This window comes from Drosophila takahashii, chromosome 2R (assembly GCF_030179915.1).
Source record: "Drosophila takahashii strain IR98-3 E-12201 chromosome 2R, DtakHiC1v2, whole genome shotgun sequence".
Taxonomy (NCBI): domain Eukaryota; kingdom Metazoa; phylum Arthropoda; class Insecta; order Diptera; family Drosophilidae; genus Drosophila; species Drosophila takahashii.
In genome coordinates this window covers 41,096,820-41,117,144 of record NC_091679.1, presented here as the reverse complement: position 1 = coordinate 41,117,144, position 20,325 = coordinate 41,096,820, and the positions used below count along the sequence as shown (strand labels likewise).

Below are 20,325 nucleotides of genomic sequence, written 5' to 3'. Positions count from 1 at the left end.
AAGAAATATTTTGTATCTATTTAAACGATTTCTGAAACCTTTTTGAAACAATAAAATAACCAAATTTATCTTATATTATCACTTAATAAATCTTCATCATTGGGTTCGACCGATTTTATATTTGAAATATAAGATTTGTAATAAATTTTAAGCATGCTTGTAAATTCTATTTAAAAACCAACCACTTCGATGTTTTTCCAAAATTAAAGTCCATGTTGATCGTTGTTAAATGAGTGAGAAGGTTTGTTAGAATCCTGGTTATCAGGATGCAGGACTGCAGATTGATGACTGAACCCTGCCAATGTCCACGTTGCCGGTGTGAAATGCGATTGCCTTGCCAAGAAAAATGCTTGTCCTCCGTAAAATGCTGCAACATGGGTGGTTTGCCGCTGGAGACTCAAGCATCATATGATTCGAGGGGACGACAGGCTGAGTGCTGTCAACGATCTTGCTGGCAGAATAGATCAGATCCTCTGGAAGTTTTTCAGAATTTCACCCCAGGAAATCCTCAAAAACTTCCCCAGGAATCTGCTCGAAATTGGAACTGCCAACCTCCTCTAAACTGCTTCTATGGGCAGCAATCTTCTAGGCAAGTCACTCAGGAACCTCGTCAGCAATTTCCACAGGATTCTTGTCAGCAATTCTCGCAGGATTCTTATCAGCAATTTCCACAGAAACCTTCTCAGCAATTTGCACAGCGATCTCAACGGAAATGTTGCTTTCAGTTGCCCCCACAAAACTGTTGCCAACAACCTAGAAACATGTTTCAGGAAAATTTTGAAGGACAAAATATTACCAGGAGAAGATCCTGCTACTGTGTAACCCACGAAATGGGCGTTCAAACGGACGAGTGCAAGTGTAAGAGGGATCAGAGGGAGGATTACAAGTGCAAAAAGGATCAAACCGAAACAGCATGTCCAACGGACGAGGAGGAAGGGTGCAGATGCAAAAGGGATGAAACCGAAACACCATGTCCATGTCGCGAGGAATCTCAAGATTCAATGGAGCTCGATTATATTGCTGTCACCGAACTGACAACAAAGGAAATGGAAGTGAAACACCGCACCGGCACAAAGGATATTTTCATCGAGAAGGTTCAATCGGTCACCCATTTTCCAACCGATCCCAATCAAGCAATCACAAAGATTCATACTGTAGAAAAAACCCAGAAGAAGAAACCTGAAGAAATCACAGAGAATGATATCGTACCCCTACGACCTCTGCGCAAATCGGAACTGGAACCAATAGTTGAGTCTATGAAAGCGGAGGTCTCCAAATCCGGTTCCAATTCGGAAACGGGTGAGCTGATCTACCATAAATATGAGACTTATGAGCGGGACTTTGGGGATTCTAAGAAGACGGTGGAGAAATCCATAAACAAGGTCAAAACTCCGGTGGGATCTCCGCCATCCCGTATATCTCGATCACCCAATAACCGATCACCCACCCGAGGATCTCCAACCAAACCCCTTTCCCGCTCACCCACGGACAACATAAGCCGCTCGGAATCCGGAAAGGATACCGGTGCATCGAACTCGGACCAAAACACATCAATTGTCAATGATGAAGATATAAGGTAGGATTTCCTAAACCTTCACAGAAGAAAAGTGGGTAAAAAACACACTAAGTAGTGAACACTTTATAATACAAAAGCAAATCCCTTGCAAAAAGAACCCAAAATTTAATATATGTTAAATATGATTTAATATATTTTTTATATATTTATTTTAAATCATTTTTAATTGATATACACTTTCCTCTTAGCGAACCTTTTGTCATTATCAGTAGTGACAATTCAAACGATAAAGAGGAGGAAATGCCAATGGAAAAGGAAAGAACTCCCTCCGACTCCGACAATGAAAAGGTGCCCAATGAAAGAAAAAGAATACCCTCGGATTACGATAATGTGAGTACGGTGCACATGAGGGTTACTAACAGAAAGGAGGCTTCTGTAAAAAGACCCAATGCCAAGGAATCGAATGGAAATATGACAGCCGTTTATGAGAGCCGAGTTTCCCAAGTGATGGTAAGGGAGCGAGCTAAAAAGAAGCCAGATGAGAAGAAACCGAGTGAAAAGAAGCCGAGACAGAAGAGACCAAAGATTCTACCCCCGCCTAAAATGGAAATGAAGCAAGGATATCCATCGAATGATTTGATCTGCCGATTTGCAAATCCTCCAAAGTGCCGACCCACTTGCAGGACCTTCAGATTTCCCTGTCCGCCGTCCAACTCTTTCAACTCCTGCAAGTCCTACAACCAATGTCCTTCCCGTATTCCCAGCACAAGACAATACGATCCCATCTACGGTTTTGGCAGCAAATGTATCGCCTACTATTGTCGATAGGGCAGGAGAAATATTTAGCACTATATCTTCAGCTCATTCATGCCAACAGCACCAATAAATAAAATATTTTCAGCTTTTAAAATTGACTTATTTGGATTTTATCTTTCTTATTTCTTATGTATATTTTCAATACATATTACATCTAATACACTTTAAATCCTTAGAAAAATAAAATCTATCTTCTACAATCTGCTGAGGATTAAAAACAAACAAATTCTCAAGCTCAACTTGCACATAAGTGTTTTTGGGCCTTTTAGAGACTTACCCTGCCGAAAGCTTTGGCCAGGAAATTAGTTGCATGGCCCTTTAGAAATGGGCAAAAGTGCAAAGCCTGGTGAAATAATTTGCGGTCAACGAAGCCACAGATCGTTAATGAAGCACTCTCCGAAATGGATTTGGGCCCTGAATTGCAGTTAATGGTCGAGTACGGATGGCCATCTCTTGTCTGCTGAAGGCAATAACGATAATTTTGATTTCAACGACCGAATGATTATAATATTCAGTTTGCCGACTCAATTGGCCTGCTTAATATTGACCAAGTCAAAACTGCAGATATGCTTGCAAATTAACAGATGTATGCAGAAATATCATAGAATTTCCAGCCGGTGAAATCTCCGATGTCTCTCGTTCAGTTGGTTATTTCCGAAGTTTGTCATTCGATGGGGAAATTGAATATTTTATCTACGGATATTAAGTGCCAGGAGATGCAGAGCTGCAGACTCCTTGCAGTGCTCGATAAAATGTTTGCCATTTAATTTTTATTTGCCCCTTCGATTGGCCGGTTCAGGAATAATTTAGCCATTTGCGCCCAAGTAAACAAAATAAAACTCAACAATGCCAACAGCAGGGAGCAGCGGCAAAATTTCTGGCCTCTCCAAACGGATGTTCACTTTTGGCCACTAAAATTTCTCTTTTCTACCTCTGCCTCTGGGCCGTCATTTTATTTCGTTTCATGTTTTATTCACCACTTCCGCCGGAAATAGACATACGGTAGTGTGCGTGCGTGTGAGCTGGCCTAAACATTTGTCTCGTTTGGCAAGCCGATGGATGGATAGCATAGATTTCTTTTTTCGGAGGACCCAGGAACAACCCAACAAAGTAGAAACTGTTTTCGCAAACAAATCCCACATAAATGCTCAATTTATAACAGACCGGAAGTTAAACTTAATCAAGCGTACTTTTTGGCTTATTGTTTAGTTTTCCCCAGCACGCCCCCCCCCCTTTTTCGTATTTACTTAACATATTTTATTGCGATACTTCTCTCTGTTTTCCTCGTATTTTCCCGGGGATTACAGGGGGATTTTGTGTGCCCAAATGCTCCGTATGCCGTGTGTGTGTGGGCCGAAAATCCCCATGCCATCTGCAACATTCATACTCCAAAACTCCATTGTCGCAGGTTTATTCCGTTCCGCTCATTTCATATTTCGTTTGATAAATCTACGGCATCAAACATGGATGGATGGATGGGCATTTTTGTCTTCTGAATTAGTTAAAGCGTTGGTAGGCATAGGCATCAAACTGAATCGGTTTTACCAGGGATTTGCATACTCATCGGAGGCAACTGTACTTTTTAAAACTTTTTAAAGGATTGTGCAAATATCAGCAGTAATTTTTGAGTCCTTTTGTTAAATGATTGAAAAAATACACAAAAGTTGTAAACAGAAGATTGAAATTTGAACATAAAATCGGTTGATTTTTTTTGCATTCAATGAATTTACAGAAACTTAAATCATTACACAGGTAAATATTTAATCAAATGCTTATTAATATTAAATTACATTTTACTGCTTTGCCGAGAAATTTTAAAAAGTTCAATAATATTTCACTAATGAGTGTATCATCCATGATGTATGTGTTACAACATTTAGGAAATAAATTTAATACATTTGTTTATTTCGATTAACTCTACTGATTGCAAAGAATCAACTGTCTTGTTTCGACTTGCATTTCATGAGTTGCCCTTACAATCGACTTTCATTTAATTATCCCGAAAACATTTGCATATTTTGCAGGCGGTACCCTCCTTAAATCGAAATCAATTGTCAAACAATTAAACCGATGTAGAAGTCGGTGGGCGGTTGCATCCAATTGAGATGCCTTGTGGGCGTGTCTCCCTATTTGCCATTGTTTGTTTTCCTTCGCCCGGACGGGGATAAATGAACGCCTGGGCAAACAAATGCGGGTGGGTGCCAAGTGGGCCAAGGTGAGCCAAGGTGAGCCAGGGTGGCGAAAGGTGAGCAGAGGCTTTCGGAGGCACTCTGCATTTGCTAATGCATTCGATAATTGCATGCTGCTGAGTCTATGGAGGCGCACGAGCCTCTCCTGCGGGAGTCGAGCAAATGATGAAGACCCTATCTTCCTGCCGGTCTCGGGCGTATTGAATTCCCTTCCATGACGGCTCAATTAGGACCTTATTGTTGTTTTGCCAATATGGGAAATTACACTGGGAAAATAAACGAACACATAAAAAATTCACAGAGAAAGGCAACTTAAAAAAAAATCTGAAAATACCCTTAAATAATTTATTAACTTACTTTTGAATGAAATAGAGGATAAACATGTCCTACTAAGGAAAATATGAACTTTGTGTAGTTCTGAAAAAGTAGTTGAGAATTATAGCATGTTCGGAAAAAAATCTTTACAATACGTTTTATAAATTTTTTTTATTTGTCTTTCAATTTTATTTTTAGTGCACCCTTTCAAATGCGGGATTAATTGAAGTGGCAAGCGCCAAGCGTCTATCATTCAATCCCCACTCCGAGCATTCAGTGCCAATTGCTTGCGTACACATGTATTCCGTTCAGTTTGAATATTCCGGCTTCCTCTTTTGACAAAATTATAACCAAATTAAACTATGTAATGATGAGGATACACCGGCTGCTGATGAACAAGTGCTCCTGCTACGGTCCTGTGCTGCAGCGAGTTCCAAGGCATCGTCATGGATGTAGTTCCCTTCAGGTGCGCCATTACGTCCAGGATCCTCGAAAGGAGGCTAATCCCGGTAAGCTACTGGATATCGAGCTGGACTTCTCGGTGGCCAAGGATGAGCCGCAGGATGTGTCCCTGCCCATGATGGTATACGTCTACAGTCCCCTCACCCGTCTGGCCACCAAATTATCCCTGCTCCGGCTGAAATTCATGTGGGACTGGGACTTCTCCGAGCGCCATTTCATAGAGAATTCGCGCCAGGCGGCCGCCGTTTTCACGGACTTTGTGAGGCGTCGCCGGAACCGGAATGTCGAGCGGTGCAGCACGCCCATGGGCTTCAAGCAGATCAAGCACGACCTGCTGGACGATCCGCCCGACTGGAGGCTGCAGATGATGCGCTTCGAGAAGGTCCACTTCCGGCGAGCCATTCCCCTAAAGGTTCAGTTGTTGCGGCACTACGATCATCGTTTCGCCTTTCTGGATGTCGTTTTTGTGGCTCTCCGACGATCCAATGACTTTCGTTCGCAGGCGGAACTTGAAGAAATGGCGGAGCTATTAAAGAACTATGTGGATCCCGCGCAGTTGAGGGTGCCGCATCCCCTGATCTTTGCCGAGGTCTTCATGCGCTTCCGCCGCGACTATTCCGTGGAGCCCACGAGGATGGGCAATGTGCGGGACAACAACCGCTGCATGGGCCAGTGGCTCATCTCCACGTACAAGGTGGTCCGCTTCGACATCCTCAACCAGCATCCGCTGTTCGACATTCCCCAGTTCGAGGAGTGGATGCCTCCGGTTTTGCCCAGGATGGGCCGCAGTCTGGAATGAAATGGGTTTAGCATTTAAGTCATTTTACTAAGTCATTTACTTGGAGAAATATCCTCGTGTTGTAATATTCCGGTATGATATCGTAAATTATAGGGTCAAATCCTTAAAGAAAAACTAAAACTACATATTAACATTAAATTGATATTAAATAAATAAGTAATATAATAAAGCCGTCGGGAAAAAATTAAGAGCCATTACCTATTTACATTTATTTAAATTTATGAAGGCTGGCCTAAATTCATAAAAGTGTATTAAAAAATATTAAATAAATGGAAATAAATTGTGTAGTAAAACCTAACAAAAACTAAAATATTTTTGCCTGATATTTCACAAAGACAAATGTTCTACAATCCTAGAAGAAACCCGATATTTTCCCACACAAAAATTGTCATAAATTTGTAATTAACATTTGTACCCCTGTCGTTGGCAAGATTCATGGCCGAAGTAATGCCGATATGGCCATTATTCAGTGGGAAAATCTTTTCCAGCCAGCTTCCAGGAAAACAGGGAGTGGGGTTACAGGTGCAACTCACTCACCTGGTCGCTTATCGGAACACGTTTCAGTGCAAGCCTGTCAATAAGTTGAATTTAGTATGCGCGTGAGTCCAAAAACCACAGATTGCAGGTTGCAGTTTGCACCTGGGGATGGGTGGAAAAAACGGGGGGGAGTGGGTCTTGGGGAAAAGGGCCTGGAAAACCCCCGTTCTTCTTTGGGGTAATCTTGGAGTCCGACTTACTCCGCGAAATACTCCGACACTTTGCGGGTGCGGCTTCTGTTGCTGTTGGCTGCCACTTTGCCACTTTTCACTTTGCCACTGCACTCAAATTTAAAGCGTGCAATTTTATGCTTTTAATTTTCCGCTCAATAAAATCCTGTGGCTTTGGCTCTGGCACAAATTACACTGTTGGGAGCCATTGCCATCTGCTCCACGACTCCCTTTCTTTTGGCCCTTTCATCATTACGATGCAATAATGAATTTCTGCAACATTTGCTGCAAGGTTATTGTCCCTTAATCAAAAGTGTGTGCGTATTTCTTCAGAAAATCCCCTTGGCGAGCATTCAGCTAAAGTAAATCCCCATTTAATGATTTACTAATTTCTATGGGAACTTGAGCTGGATTAACTTTTGAAAAAAATTCACATTGCATATTTTGGTGAAGTCATATGGTAAAATTAAAAGTATAAATGTTCCAATTTTTATATTACTTATAAGCTTAACTAAATATTAAGTGCTAGGTTAAGAATTGAAATTAAATTGAAAATATAAAAAATATATAATTTAAAAAAAAAATAAAAAATTAAAAATCTTAAATTTAATTAATATTTTAAAATAGTCTTCACCATAACAAATATTTCGAAATAAATTCCAAATTATTAAAGCACATTAAAAACATTTTCAAAAAATGTTCTTATATTTTTAAGCAAATTTTCATCTCATATGAGAACATCAGAATTCTTTTTGTGTAAAAAAATATTGCAGTTAAAATAAGCTTTTAGGAAGCAGACTACTATTAACAGAATTTAAAGATGAAGGAATTGATTTAAGAGCACTAATCTCTTTAAAAAATTTTAAAAATGTATATGCATTTCCTTTTACACTTATGAAACTCTTGTGTTATTTCCTGATAAATAGTCACAACGACAACTACAGAGGGCCTTTTGGCTTGAAGACTTGAAATTATTTTCGAAATTGCACTGTCACGTAAGCGGCGAAAACAAAGGCACTGGAACCTCGTAGTTAAAAAGTTTCGCAGCGCAAACAAAACTTGGCCAGGATGCGAAGGCCACGACCTAAGGACACCCTATCATCGCCGATAAGGGAAGCAAGGACCCGAGCTCCTTGACCAAGCGGAAGTACTCGAAATGGGGCACTGACTACTGAACTACTGGACTTGGCTGGTGGAACGGATGGCTTGGCACATACTTCAGGTCCAATTGGAGTAAAGCTTCTCACCCGAGGACCACTTGCCTGGGGGCAATGACAATTTTGTTTTCAACTCGGGACACTGACCGTAATGGGCAACAAAACAAATGACGGTGCCATTGACAGGACAGTTAAAAAAAGGAGCTCCAAGGAGATGGGAACTATATCCTGCGATGACAATGACTTTTTAAATTGTTTCATGAATGTGTCAGTTTTGGTCAGAAAGTTTACTAGCGTAGCGCAGATGCAGGAAAATAAATGGGAAAGATTCCACCGAAGAGACAGAGAAAGAGATGGAGAAAGTGGTGTGGGAGGGAGAGGGGTATGTGGTATACAGCGATCCACTTGGTTAACATCATCATTATCGTGAGCATGACGATTACACGATATCGCTACGTGATAATGAGCATGAACAGGCGAAATCAGACTTTATGACTTCATTTACCACCCACACACAGCCACCTTTCGCCCACACTCTCTCTGGTATCTGTATGTACTAGCGACTTAAATTGCAGGTGTGGCAACCACACCGCAGACTCTCAGTTGCAACACCTGCGACTTCAAGCGAAAACCCACCATCGGTGTCATCCATTTGGCACTTTTCAAGCTGAACTTGGCCTTTGGAAAAGAAATGTTTAATTTATTTGTTAAATAATTATTACTTATCATTATACTTACTTATTACTGAAAAAATCTTAGATTTTGTAAATTATTTAGTCATTATCTTTAACTAAAAATCACAAACATTTATTTAAAAGAGTTGGCACTATTGTCAAAAAGATAAAAATAATAATAACTAAAATTTTTAATTAATTTTAAATAATTTTGGAAGTGGGAAACTGTTGGTTTGCTTACAAGATGTGAGCAGTGGATAAAGACAATAAAAGTGCTGCAGCCCTTTCAAATATCGATATAATTCAAAATACATGCATAAATATCGATATATCTTCTAATTTTTAGATATTTTAGAAGCGGCGTAATATTTGACTTTAAAAATGTATAATTTAAAATAAAGTATTAGTAAATAAACAAAATTGATTTTTAATGTTACTGCTAACTTAAAAGTTGCGTAACAAACCGTTTATGGAAAAGTCACGGAGAACAGATCTGGAGCATCGAAAGAAACAAGTAATTCTGCGAATTCGTTCAATTCTGAGAAATTATCTACTGATTCACGAGGTAAACATATTTTAAGGTTTCCTTTATTCATTCATGTTAATTTTTAGATATTTCGGATTTTTTAAATTATTTATTATGTTTATAATGTGCACTTTAAAAAACCATTCCAGTACTTTAACCGGATTCTTTTCTAGCGTTTTTAGCTACATCAACATGTATTAATCTATAGATTGCAGCAGCTCTGTCCATCAGTATGCCGTGTCAGTTAACGGGACCCTGGGCTAAAGTGCATTTGATGCTGCCGCCCGGCAAACACCCATTACCACCCACCACCCGCCGCCCATCAGGAAAAAGTGGGTGGCGTCCGAACATCGACATGCCGACACCGTAGCAGACACAATTAAATAGACATTCGCCGGCTTTGATAGCCCCATTTGGAGGAAGGGCGCTTCCAGGTGTTGCGGATGGGTGGATAGCAAAGGTGTTCGAGAGTTGGTGGGTGGTTGGGTGGCTTTCTTTTTGGGGTTTGGGAAAAAGCCATTTGTGTGCGCCCATGAAGAGAGCTACAAAACTTTATGCATGACATTCCAGTAGTGCAGTCAACTCGCTAAATCAAATTGTTGCTTATCCCGCGAAATCTGCAGCAATTTTTCATGGTTTCTTGCGGAAATTTCATTTGGAAAACTAATTCACATGCCGTCTTTCTTCTAAGAGAACCCAAACATGCAACTCAAATTCAAATTGATAAAGCACATTGAAATGAGAGAAGTAAACAATTTGGCATGCAAATTGGGGAAACATGCACTTCATGGCTGACTGCACTGCGAGGGCAGGTTCTGTACTCTAGGATAACAATTTGAAATATTAATGGGGGTATGGAAATTAAATTCAAGAGTTTTAAATCAGAATGATTTTATTTTTATTTGTTTTAATTTGTTTTTAACACTTTTTGTACAGTTTTACAATTGAAAAACCTTATTTTGTCTTGTTTACGCCTTGATATTTATTTGTATTACTGATTTAAAACCATTAGCCCCCAATAAGAAAAATAATAAAAAGTAAGAAAGCCTAAAACCAAAGTTATCAACCAAAAACTTGTTAATTACCCTCCGTCGTCGATGGCATTTTCCACATTAGTAGCAGTGAATAAGGGTACTTGCATTTTCCGAGGACCATCCAAAGGGAATATGTATCTCCCAGTTTTTCCAACTCCTCCCCACTTTTCACATTAATGCGTATGCATAAAACTTTTGCAGCGCATGACGAGGGATAAGTATGGAAAATATTTAAAAGAAAAGTTTCGACTTGGAAAACACTTGAACAGCTGACGACGATGATGACGACACTGGAGTGGAAAGTGTGGGGAAAAGCTGGCGCCAGACTCCCCAGCAAATAATTTCAAATTTTCTCACTAAAAACATTTTAGTTTCCACTTTTTTTTTAGAGCTATATTTAAGACTGCAACTGGTTTGAAACATTTTTAATGAGCACTTCAATGACTGCCGAGGGGGCGGCAAGAAAATTATTTTACTTTACCCCAGTTGCTGATGAAAAATTACTTTCATTTTAATTAGGAGCTGCCTCAAAGAGCAAAGTAGAAGAGAGTGTGTGCGAAAAGACGAAAAATTAAATTAAAAACACTTTTGTGCATTTAAGCAAATAAAGAGAGCGCGTCACACACATGCTGGGAGAATCCCCACCTCGGTTTTCCCTCCCCACAAGTGGGTGGTGTTATGTGTGGGGATTTTCCCCCTCGTCGCAGTGTTATTTTTCCTTGTACGTGCCGAGCGGAGTTTTATTTTTTAATTAAGCTGTTTACATTTAGTCGTAATGTCCTTGCAGCGTCCCTTTATGGCAAGCGCGGTTTTTGTCGCCTTACCTGGCCACCCACCCACCTTCGTCCACCACCCACTCTCCGCCCACCTTCACCCACAATTGCAGTGGCCGCACCTTTGTGGGTCAAGTGAGCAGCCAAGTTCTTGCAGCTGTCGCCAGCACAATTAAAAATGTGCAAACTTGCATTATTAAAATAAAGAATTTCATTTCGCCTGACACTTTCCTAAGCGGTTTTTCCGCCAAAACAGCAAAGAGACAAGAAAATTCGCGAAAACCTCGGAAAAGAGTGCTGGAAAAGAGCTTACAACACTTGTTTACCCGCCTTTTTTTAAATCTCAAACCCCTTTTGGCCATCTCCACACAATTTGATTAATGCCTAGAGGGCAAAATCCTGACCTAATTGCAGCTAAATGTTGCACATCCTTTGGCAAATAGGCAACAACAAATATTAATTAAATTGAGCGGGCAAAGTCAATTAATTGCCACGTTTTTGGTTAATTAAAGTCATTGAAATATTTACATGTGTGCGGAAACATCGACCTATCGGCATGACATACACAATTCAATTAATTAAAATGTTTTACCTCTGCAGGCACTTCGTATAATTTTTTTTCTGGCTCTACACGATAATTGGCCTCAGGTGCGACAGTTGGTAATTAAAGGAAAAGCAAAAAGTTTTCGCTACGGGTATAAAAAAAACACGCAATTATGTAATAGCAAATATCGATAACACATTGCCATGGCAATTTAGGCGACTAACAACACTGGTGGGGAAACGAACGGTCACTTTTGCCGGAAACATCTGAAATCTCGTTTTTCTTTTGAAGTGGATTTTTATAATTTAAGAGGTGAGTTGCTATTAAACCGCGATAAAATCTCCTCGCAATGCGATTTCTGGCCTGATTGGCAATAAAAGCAGGCGAAGCAGGTGATTTCCCCCCTATTAGCTTCATTTAATAGTAGAGCAGATGGAGCAAGCATGGTTAGCCGTTTCCTCAATTGAGGAAAATGTCAATGCTTTGATTGAATCAAATGGAATTCCTGGAGGAGGAGCTGGACCTGTCTTTCAGTTCTCCACCAGAATTGGACAAAGCCGGCCTGCGTAAAATGTAGCAAAAAGCCTTGGCCCAAAACGCGAAAACGTGCTAACAAAGTGGCAGCCACATTAGCAGCTATTCACTGGTCACTACCACTTTTCGTGCTTTTCCACGGAGATGAGATGGACGCGTGCCTGTTTGTTGGTCAACAACAATCAAAGTGCATTTCGCATTGTTTGACGTGAAAGCAAAGGAGGGGGAATTGAAGGAGAAACGAGTGAGATTCACACACCAGTGTTACCACAGTTAGAGATACAGCAGCTTTCTAGGGTGTCGCCTTTACCCAACTTACCTGGTCACTTAAAAATTTAAATATTTTCTAATTCCGAAATCCTCATTTTCTTTCAGATCATGACTTGCAATGGCTTTAGACGCGGACTGATGGTGGAACGAATAGATTCCGTTTTTATAAATCCCAATGGTTCTGTAATGTACAACATCAAATTCAAGGATCAACCCGAGCTGGAACGAGTCCCAGCGGATGTGGTCAAACTACGCATTCCCGACATGGTAATGGAGTTCTACTGGAGTCGCCTGTCTTACTTTCCCATCATTAAAAGGTCGCCGAGAAAGAGAAAAGCTGGAGAGGAATGATTGTTAATTAAATTGAATTATACACCAACCGAAACGATGTGTGAGGATCCTTATCGCCGGGGCGGAGTTTTCTTTTCGCGCTCTGCCGCCTCGAATCGATCATGAAAATTTACGAGACTGTCGGCCATAAAAGCGAAGCAGGGAAAACTAATTAGGCAGATATCAAATTCGGATTAATGGCTCTCAAAGTGCCATAAAATCCTGGGGCGCAACAATTAGGATGGGGAAGTGGATGGGTATCTCCGGATATGTGAGAGTTGCCAATTGCCTCGGAATGCCGGCAAATATGTTGTGTCAACCATAAAAGCCAGCTCTCGACTGCTTTCGGCATTTTGGCCATGAAAACCAATGCAAAGTCGTTAAAACCAACAAGAACTTCTTCCGCCGCCCTCAAGATGTCGATTCCAAACGAGATGATGAAAAAGTTTGAGAGGCTGGCGAGTTTTGTTTTATGGCCGCACTTGGGGAATTACTTTCCATTTAAAAAATTTTAATCTCGCCCATAAATAAGCTGCTGCTGCCGCCGCGTGGCATTGCATTTTCGCCCCTCATGTGTTTCTCCACCAGCTAATGGACTCTACTCTGGGCCAAAGTTTTTAATTTAATGCATCATCGTAAAAATCGTATACTTTGTTACAGCGACGGCGGGAGACTGTAAAAATAGTTTGGCCCTCGGGTTTTGTTTCTGACTTTGATTCCGGCGGATTGCCGAGCTGTCAGACCAACTTGACCTAATAAGCAACTTGCGCGCAAAACTTCTACAGCCGCAATTTTCAACTTGGCTTTCTTCTACACAGAAATAATATTATTTATTTGATGATAGGTCAAGGCAATAGAAGATGAGATAGGGTTTGTCTAGTATTTATTTATTATTTTTATGTTAAGTTTTCATAAAACTATAGAAGATAATCCAAAAATGTTGATATATTTTTGAGAACTTCATTTTGAAAAGCATTTTCTCTATTCCCTTTAACTGAAATACTTTTATGGTTGTCTTTTATTTAAGTTGGTTTTTCAATTTTTATTTTTTGGAATTTCAAAACTTATACTTGGAATACTTTTCAAAAACACTGCTGATTTATTTCTTTTTGTGTAATTTTTTGAAAAATTCGACAAGCTAATCCGTTTTGCGGGCCTTTTTCAATTAAAATAAATTAAATGCAAATGTCAAAACTGTTTTCGGGGAATCCCCCGCCGCTCTTTTCGCTCCCTCAATTAGGCGCTCTGTCATATTTCGCGCACGGCTTTGACAGGTCCGCGGGACAGATGATGAACTACAAATTGGACGACGGTGGTTGGGTGGCTCAGTGGTTCGGCGGTTCAGTGGGTGGTGGGTTAGCTAGCTGGCTGGATGGTATATGATGCCCCATTCATCGCGCTGCATGGGAAAGTTTTCCGTAATTCCGGGACGGGACCAAGTCTTGTTGGGCGCCTTAAGCAAGCTTAAAAGTTGCTGGCAACAAAGTTGGTGGGCTGAGTTGGGCGGACAATAAGCAGTGAAACAACGGATTTGAAGGATTTTAAAACAATAATGCTAAGCGGCAAAAGTAAATAAAACGAAAGTGAAATAAAATATTTGCTGCCAAGAGTTCCTAAAACGGTTTTTGCTTACGTGCCTTAGTTGAATTTTATTCTAGAGATTCCCAAAAGAGTTTTGTTTTTGTAATTCGAGAGCTTAAAAAGAACTCTTTGAAAAGATTCGTGAAATATTCTTAGGCTTGTCAACAAGGTGGTTTATTTTTTATGTCACAAGAAAGTTGAGTAAGTGGATTGAGAGCAAAGTTATTCATTGTTTAGTGATTATGAAGTTACCTTTGTAAGGAGGAAAAAAGATGAATTTAACATTTCTGCCTCGAAAGTTATGTATTGGTTTTAAATATTTATTTAATAGGTTTCATGATTTTTTTAATCTACAAAATACAATTATTTTACTATAAAATTTATTCAATGTCACAATAGTATATGTAATCTTTTATCACTCCACCTCTACAATAATTTACAGACGGAAAACTCAAGTTTGGCCAAATCTCTTAGTCGCTCTTGACTTGGCGTCATTTTAGTCATTAAAACAGGTTCAGACTAAGTAATTTGCCAGCCACTTCAGGCTGCAAAAAAGGGAGAGAATGGGGCGATACTTCCACGCTGCTGCCTTAGTTAGTTGCCCTCTAATAAACTGGCAGCGGAAATTTTTAACAAGTTGTTGCCAGTGCACAAAACTGGGCTGTAATTAACGCAGGACAGATGCCGCGAAAGGGGGAAGTGGGTGGAGCGATGGCCAGGAGCAGCAGCAAGAGCAGGAGGTGGAGTTCGTGGAGCAGCATCGTCTGGGATAGACGAGATTTTGCATATCAGATTGCTGCTCCGGCTTCAGTTTGTCCCAGCCTTGTGATTTAATAATCAGCGCTGGCAGTCAAAACTATCCAGTAACTACGAGGGCAAAGTTTAGCTTTAGAAGTCGAATTTTGATATACTATAATAATAAAATTGAGTAATATTTAGGTAAGTAGTTGTAGATCTATTTTTTTAATGATATATTAAGAACAGCTAAAAAAGATCTAATAGGATTCTTATTAATTTAGCATAATAGGGTGGGGCTAAAAGGGTTTAAGTATTTTTGTTTCAATTTTTATAAACTTACTTTATTACCTTCTTTGTAAAGAGCTTTAAAAAATAGTGAAAACATTTCAGAAACCGGATTTCTAACATTTTTGTTTCCCTTTCCATCATAACCATAAGATACCAAATCAAGTAATGTAATTTAATTAAAAGTATTATATCTTTTAAAAGGGTATGACAGCGTTTGTATTTTTAAGGCAAATGAATGGCTTAGCCAGCTAGGATACTTTTTCGCCCATTTTTCTTCTCCAGCCCTCCATTCTCTTCCTCCATTTTCACCCGCCCCCTCCAGTTTCCCATTAAAAAGGGCAGACTGCAATCCAAAGCGCGTGCAAAAATGAAATGTGCCAATGTGGCGGATGGGTGATGCGGGGAATTCAACAGGCTGAGAACGGGAATGCGGGGTCCAAGTCCTCGGCAATTTGCATAAATTTAGATCAGTGACACATGGCGTCCGCTAATGGAGGCAGTGGGAGCAGCTAGCTAGAGAGTCCGGGAGTCGCCGAGTGGGAGTCGTCATATATCAGGCAACCGAATCCCACTCGACTCGACCCGTGGACTCAAACAGTTTAGCAAACATTTCCAATTGGCGTTTAATTAGCGGCTAATCCGTTTGCCACTGCCTGCTGGGGGGCGTGGTCGCTGCGAAAACACCTCCAATTCCTCATTCGTTTTTAGGCTGATTTTCGCATCTCTCTGCAGGTGGCGATGATGTCCCGGGCAGTCCAATTAAAATGTCGTGTATCTCTGCGGTGGCGCCACCACTGCCCACTGAAGGTCCATTGGATTCTACTTGGGTGGCAGCGGAATGTGTCCAACGGCAACTCTCACCCACTAACCATGAAATGCCATTGGATTTGGAATTGGAGACTGGCCTTGCCACTGCACACATTACTCATTGGAGCGAAACCTTCAACCGGAACGGGAAAGTTGGATGAGAACTGAGTTGGTGATCTCATGCCAGTCTTCAGAGCAAGTATATCCCACTTGACCTACATTTCTATTAGATCTTACACCTTATGCCATAATTTCGATTGAATAATAAGAATTTACGTTTACTCAATTAATCTACTATTTTTTAAGTTCCTAGAAAATGCGAATACAAATCCCACCTATAAATTACTCAATTTCTATTTATTGTTGGTTCATAAAATAATAATAAATAATCCTAAAATCAAATCAAAATCAAATCCTAAATCAAAAAGTTATTTATGGTATTCCTAAAAAAAATATCCTCAAATAGGAAACAAAATTTTCAAGATTCCATATTCCTTCTTATTTATTTCAGTTCCCTTTGAGATTTTACTCCTCCAACATTTAATTTGGTTTTAAATTCCCCATAACCCACTACATTTTTTATATATCATGGCTTTGGAAGCCATTTGTGGTATGAATCGAATGCCTTTCATGCGGCGCTTCGACGATTTGCAATCCGAATGGCAACAGGAGCAACTTCGCGAGGCCACCAGTAATTTTGAGAATCCCTATGCACTGATGGCGCCACCATTCGAAAGAGTAAGTATTTAAATATAATAAGCCTAAAAAACCTTCTAAAAACTAATATCCACCTTGCAGCCCGCTGAGAATCTGCCAAAGATCCTAGCCCATTGTAAAATTCGCATGGATTTTGACCATGGCACCACCACCTTGGGCTTCAAGTACCGCGGAGGAGTGATATTGTGTGCAGATTCGAGGGCCACTTCGGGGCAATATATTGGTTCGCAGACAATGAAGAAAATCGTGGAACTGAATGACTATATGCTGGGCACTTTGGCCGGTGGAGCTGCCGATTGTGTCTACTGGGATCGTGTTTTGGCCAAGGAGTGCCGATTGCACCAACTTCGGTATCGAAAACGCATGACTGTGGATACGGCTGCCCGGATTATTTGCAACATCTCCACGGAGTACAAGGGCATGGGTCTGGTAATGGGAATGATGTTGGCTGGCTTTGATGACGAGGGCCCCAAGTTAATCTACGTGGATTCGGAGGGCATGAGGTCACATGGTCAGGTCTTCTCCGTGGGCAGTGGATCCCCCTATGCCCTGGGTGTTCTGGACACCGGATATCGTCACGATCTCAGCGATCAGGAGGCCTATGATTTGGCCAGACGAGCAATATACCATGCCACCAGCAAGGATGCCTATTCCGGGGGCATTGTTCGCCTCTATCACATAAGTTCGGATGGCTGGCGAAACATCTGCAACACGGATTGTTCCGAGCTCCATGATTCGTACTGTGGAACGGGGCATCTGGAGAAAAGGAAAGATCAAAAGGGTAACCCTGATGAAGGTTTGCCCTGCTCCAGTGGATGGACGAAAAGAAAACTTGCTGAAGATAATGTTCAAACTAAGTTGGAAACGGTATAAAATATGAGAAATCACTAGTAAACAAAAATTTACCATAGTAGTGACTCTTTTTGTTTAGAAAATATACAAAATTTTGTATTTGTGAGATAAGAATAGTTTCTGAAATCATGTTAAATATACTTCCCAACCATATGCTGAACCATTTATTCTAATCCTTTTCCCTTTTTAAAAGCAAAAAGTTCTTACCACTTATAATAAAAACAACTGGCTTATTTTTTCTCCATTTTCAACGCTGTGCTGCTATCTACTAATTTCTTCGCTCCCCAAACACCTCCTCATTCCCCTTCCTACAAAATATACGAGCAACTTTCGCTCGCCAAACGAACTTTTTCTATAAATCAAAATAATAACTTCTAAGCTCCGAATGACTTCCCCTAAATGGGCGTGCCGCACACAAAATACGGCCAACGAAATGTTCCACGAAATGTTGCATTCTGTGTCTTTGGGTTGTCATCAACAAATGTTGCAGATGCCACTGCCTGGAGACTCGGTCCGTGGGCCCAGTTCCCTACGATTCTATACCATCCCATAGCATCCCATCCGGAAAAGCGCAACCGCAGACATTAGCAGGCGTAGGTCATCCACTCCCATCGCCCATTGGGTGCTTTTGGCCCCCTACCCCCCTTTCCATTTCCCCGACTGCTAAGGCGCTCTGAGCATGCGATAAATTTAATAAATTACAAACCAAATCCGCAAATTTGTTGAATTCCAAAAATAAAAAGCGAAAAGCACCAAATGACTACACAGGGGAAAATTGATAAAAGAAAGTTCGAATTTAAAAGAAATAAATTTATGTAGTGTTACAGAATTTTTAATAAAAGTAGGTACTTGGAATTAAAATACAGATTTTTAATTATTCTTAAAATTTTTATGAGACAATCCAATTAAGAGAGACAATAACAATTAAGTTAGGAAAATTACCAATTTTATTTTTTATAAAAAAGAACGTTGCTCTAAAACTTTAACTAAAATTCAATGTTAGATATTTCGATTACTAGTTCTACTATTTTTTCTCAGTGTTTGACGAACTGGTGGCAACATTTGCACGGCGTTTTGGGGCACATGTGACTTGCAGCACGTGTGTGAAGCAGCAGCTCAACGGGGGATTGGGGTGGGGAAGCTAGGGGCGGAGGAACATCAGGGCAGAAGGCGTTTTGTGGCAAAAAGTTTTACTGTAAATTGCTTTTAATCTAATGAACGTCGCCAGCAGGAGCAGCCTGGAAAATGAGCAGGAGCAGGACAGGAAAATAAGGGGGGAAAGGAGACAACTCGGGTAGCCCCCAAGTCCCCGAGAGTCATTTTTCCTCTGTGGTGTCATTAGAAAATTACTTAAAGCCAGAGTCGTGTGGCTCAAGTTCGGAGAATCCTCATTGCGGGTAAGTGGAGTAAAAGTGGCGGAAAAAATGTTGCGCCATGGGTTAATGGGTCAAAACTATTTTCACGCAGTAAACGAGTATAAATTGGATTTTTCTAGTGGCTTAAATAGTTCAAATTGCGCAGAAGGGGCTGCTCTGGAATTTTCAAAACAACATTTTAACGCAGATAATATTTCTGTTTAAATGAGAAACTGGGTTTAAACTACAACTCACTTTAACACAATAACATTAAAATATTAGAGATTCAAAAATTTTTTAAATCTTTTCTTTAAATACGGTAGATAACAGTTAAGCTACATTTTAGTGAATTACCTTGTTACAGATTCGATTTAAATTGGTTGTCCAGAAAATTAGCATACTATAATAAAGTGGATGTTTTCACAACAACGGCAGACTAATTGCGGCTATCAATTTCCAACAAATTAGCTGGTTCCCTTCTCCAATTGAAAATTTCCACCAGCCTTCAGCTAATGTGGCATAAAAAGCTTGTCCAAAAAAAAACAACCATAATTTAAATTAATTTGCAAAACAACGAGAGCAGCAGCAACAACAAGTTGCAACACCTGCAATGTTGCTGCTGCAGCTAGTCGTTGTTGTTGTTGCCATTCCACTTTTGTCAACGAGCTCAAATTCAATGAAATTTCACACTTTGTCGTTAAAAGCGCGCCGCTTGGAAAAGGTGGAAAATCGGGGAGTGCGAGGGGGGATGGGGATGGGGGGTGTTAACTGTCAGGCATAAGGATGCAAATATGCAAATGGATTTTGCCATGTTGGAGGGGGAGTGGAAGGAGGAGGAGGAGATGCAACCGAAGCCGGCGGAGATCGTAAGAGTCTGCCAGAGTGTTTGACAAGCAAGCGTGACTGTTCGTTGGTTCGGTGGGTGGGGATCCTAAGGGGGAGGGACTATTGCCTGCTGGTGATGATGATGTTGCCGCTGTCACAGGCCGAAGCAACAGCAGCAGCAGCACTTGGCCAAGGCATTGCTCCGGGGGGCAGACAGAGAGCCAGATAGTCGCTCCGTGAGACAGCGGATGTGGCAGCGATGCCTCGTTTGGCAGTTTCATTAACCGACTGAGGCGGTGGGACGCAGGCGAAGGCTGGATATACAACACCGAAGACCCAGAGCAACTGGAACTGCAACAAGAACAGCAGCAGCAGCAACAGCGAATGCAAATGCAACAGCAACATCATCACCCATATTAGGAACAGCAGCAACAATAAAAGCAATGCACAGAGGAAAATAAGCATGTGTTTATATTACTGAAAACTTTAAAAATATCTGGAAACATTTTTGTAATA

General features: G+C 40.6%; 5 protein-coding genes across 6 annotated transcripts in view; 4 read left to right on the top strand and 1 right to left on the bottom strand.

The window, feature by feature from the left end:
* Positions 1-20,325, bottom strand: part of ND-B12 (NADH dehydrogenase [ubiquinone] 1 beta subcomplex subunit 3) — a 118,163-nt gene that overhangs the window by 93,268 nt on the left and 4,570 nt on the right. The window lies entirely within an intron of this gene.
* LOC108056973 (muscle M-line assembly protein unc-89) lies at positions 163-2,420 on the top strand. Of its 2 annotated transcripts, none has more exons than XM_070212463.1 (2): positions 163-1,576; positions 1,786-2,420. In XM_070212463.1, exons 1-2 carry the CDS (start codon positions 267-269, stop codon positions 2,342-2,344), a joined length of 1,869 nt encoding a protein of 622 aa, XP_070068564.1. In that variant the 5' UTR covers positions 163-266; the 3' UTR covers positions 2,345-2,420. The 2 variants fall into 2 exon arrangements, with proteins under 2 accessions (XP_070068564.1, XP_016996521.3); XM_017141032.3 differs by having other exon boundaries at positions 164-1,576; positions 1,765-2,418.
* Positions 5,106-6,407, top strand: LOC108056971 (uncharacterized). Its single transcript, XM_017141029.3, has one exon. It carries the CDS (start codon positions 5,204-5,206, stop codon positions 6,095-6,097), a length of 894 nt encoding a protein of 297 aa, XP_016996518.2. The 5' UTR covers positions 5,106-5,203; the 3' UTR covers positions 6,098-6,407.
* On the top strand, positions 11,699-12,705 carry HP1Lcsd (Heterochromatin Protein 1L chromoshadow domain). The gene is made up of 2 exons (XM_070213708.1): positions 11,699-11,824; positions 12,422-12,705. The coding sequence occupies exon 2, from the start codon at positions 12,425-12,427 to the stop codon at positions 12,665-12,667; it is 243 nt and encodes an 80-aa protein (XP_070069809.1). The 5' UTR covers positions 11,699-11,824; positions 12,422-12,424; the 3' UTR covers positions 12,668-12,705.
* Prosbeta5R1 (Proteasome beta5 subunit-related 1) lies at positions 16,568-17,794 on the top strand. The gene is made up of 2 exons (XM_017141026.3): positions 16,568-16,798; positions 16,859-17,794. Exons 1-2 carry the CDS (start codon positions 16,649-16,651, stop codon positions 17,648-17,650), a joined length of 942 nt encoding a protein of 313 aa, XP_016996515.2. The 5' UTR covers positions 16,568-16,648; the 3' UTR covers positions 17,651-17,794.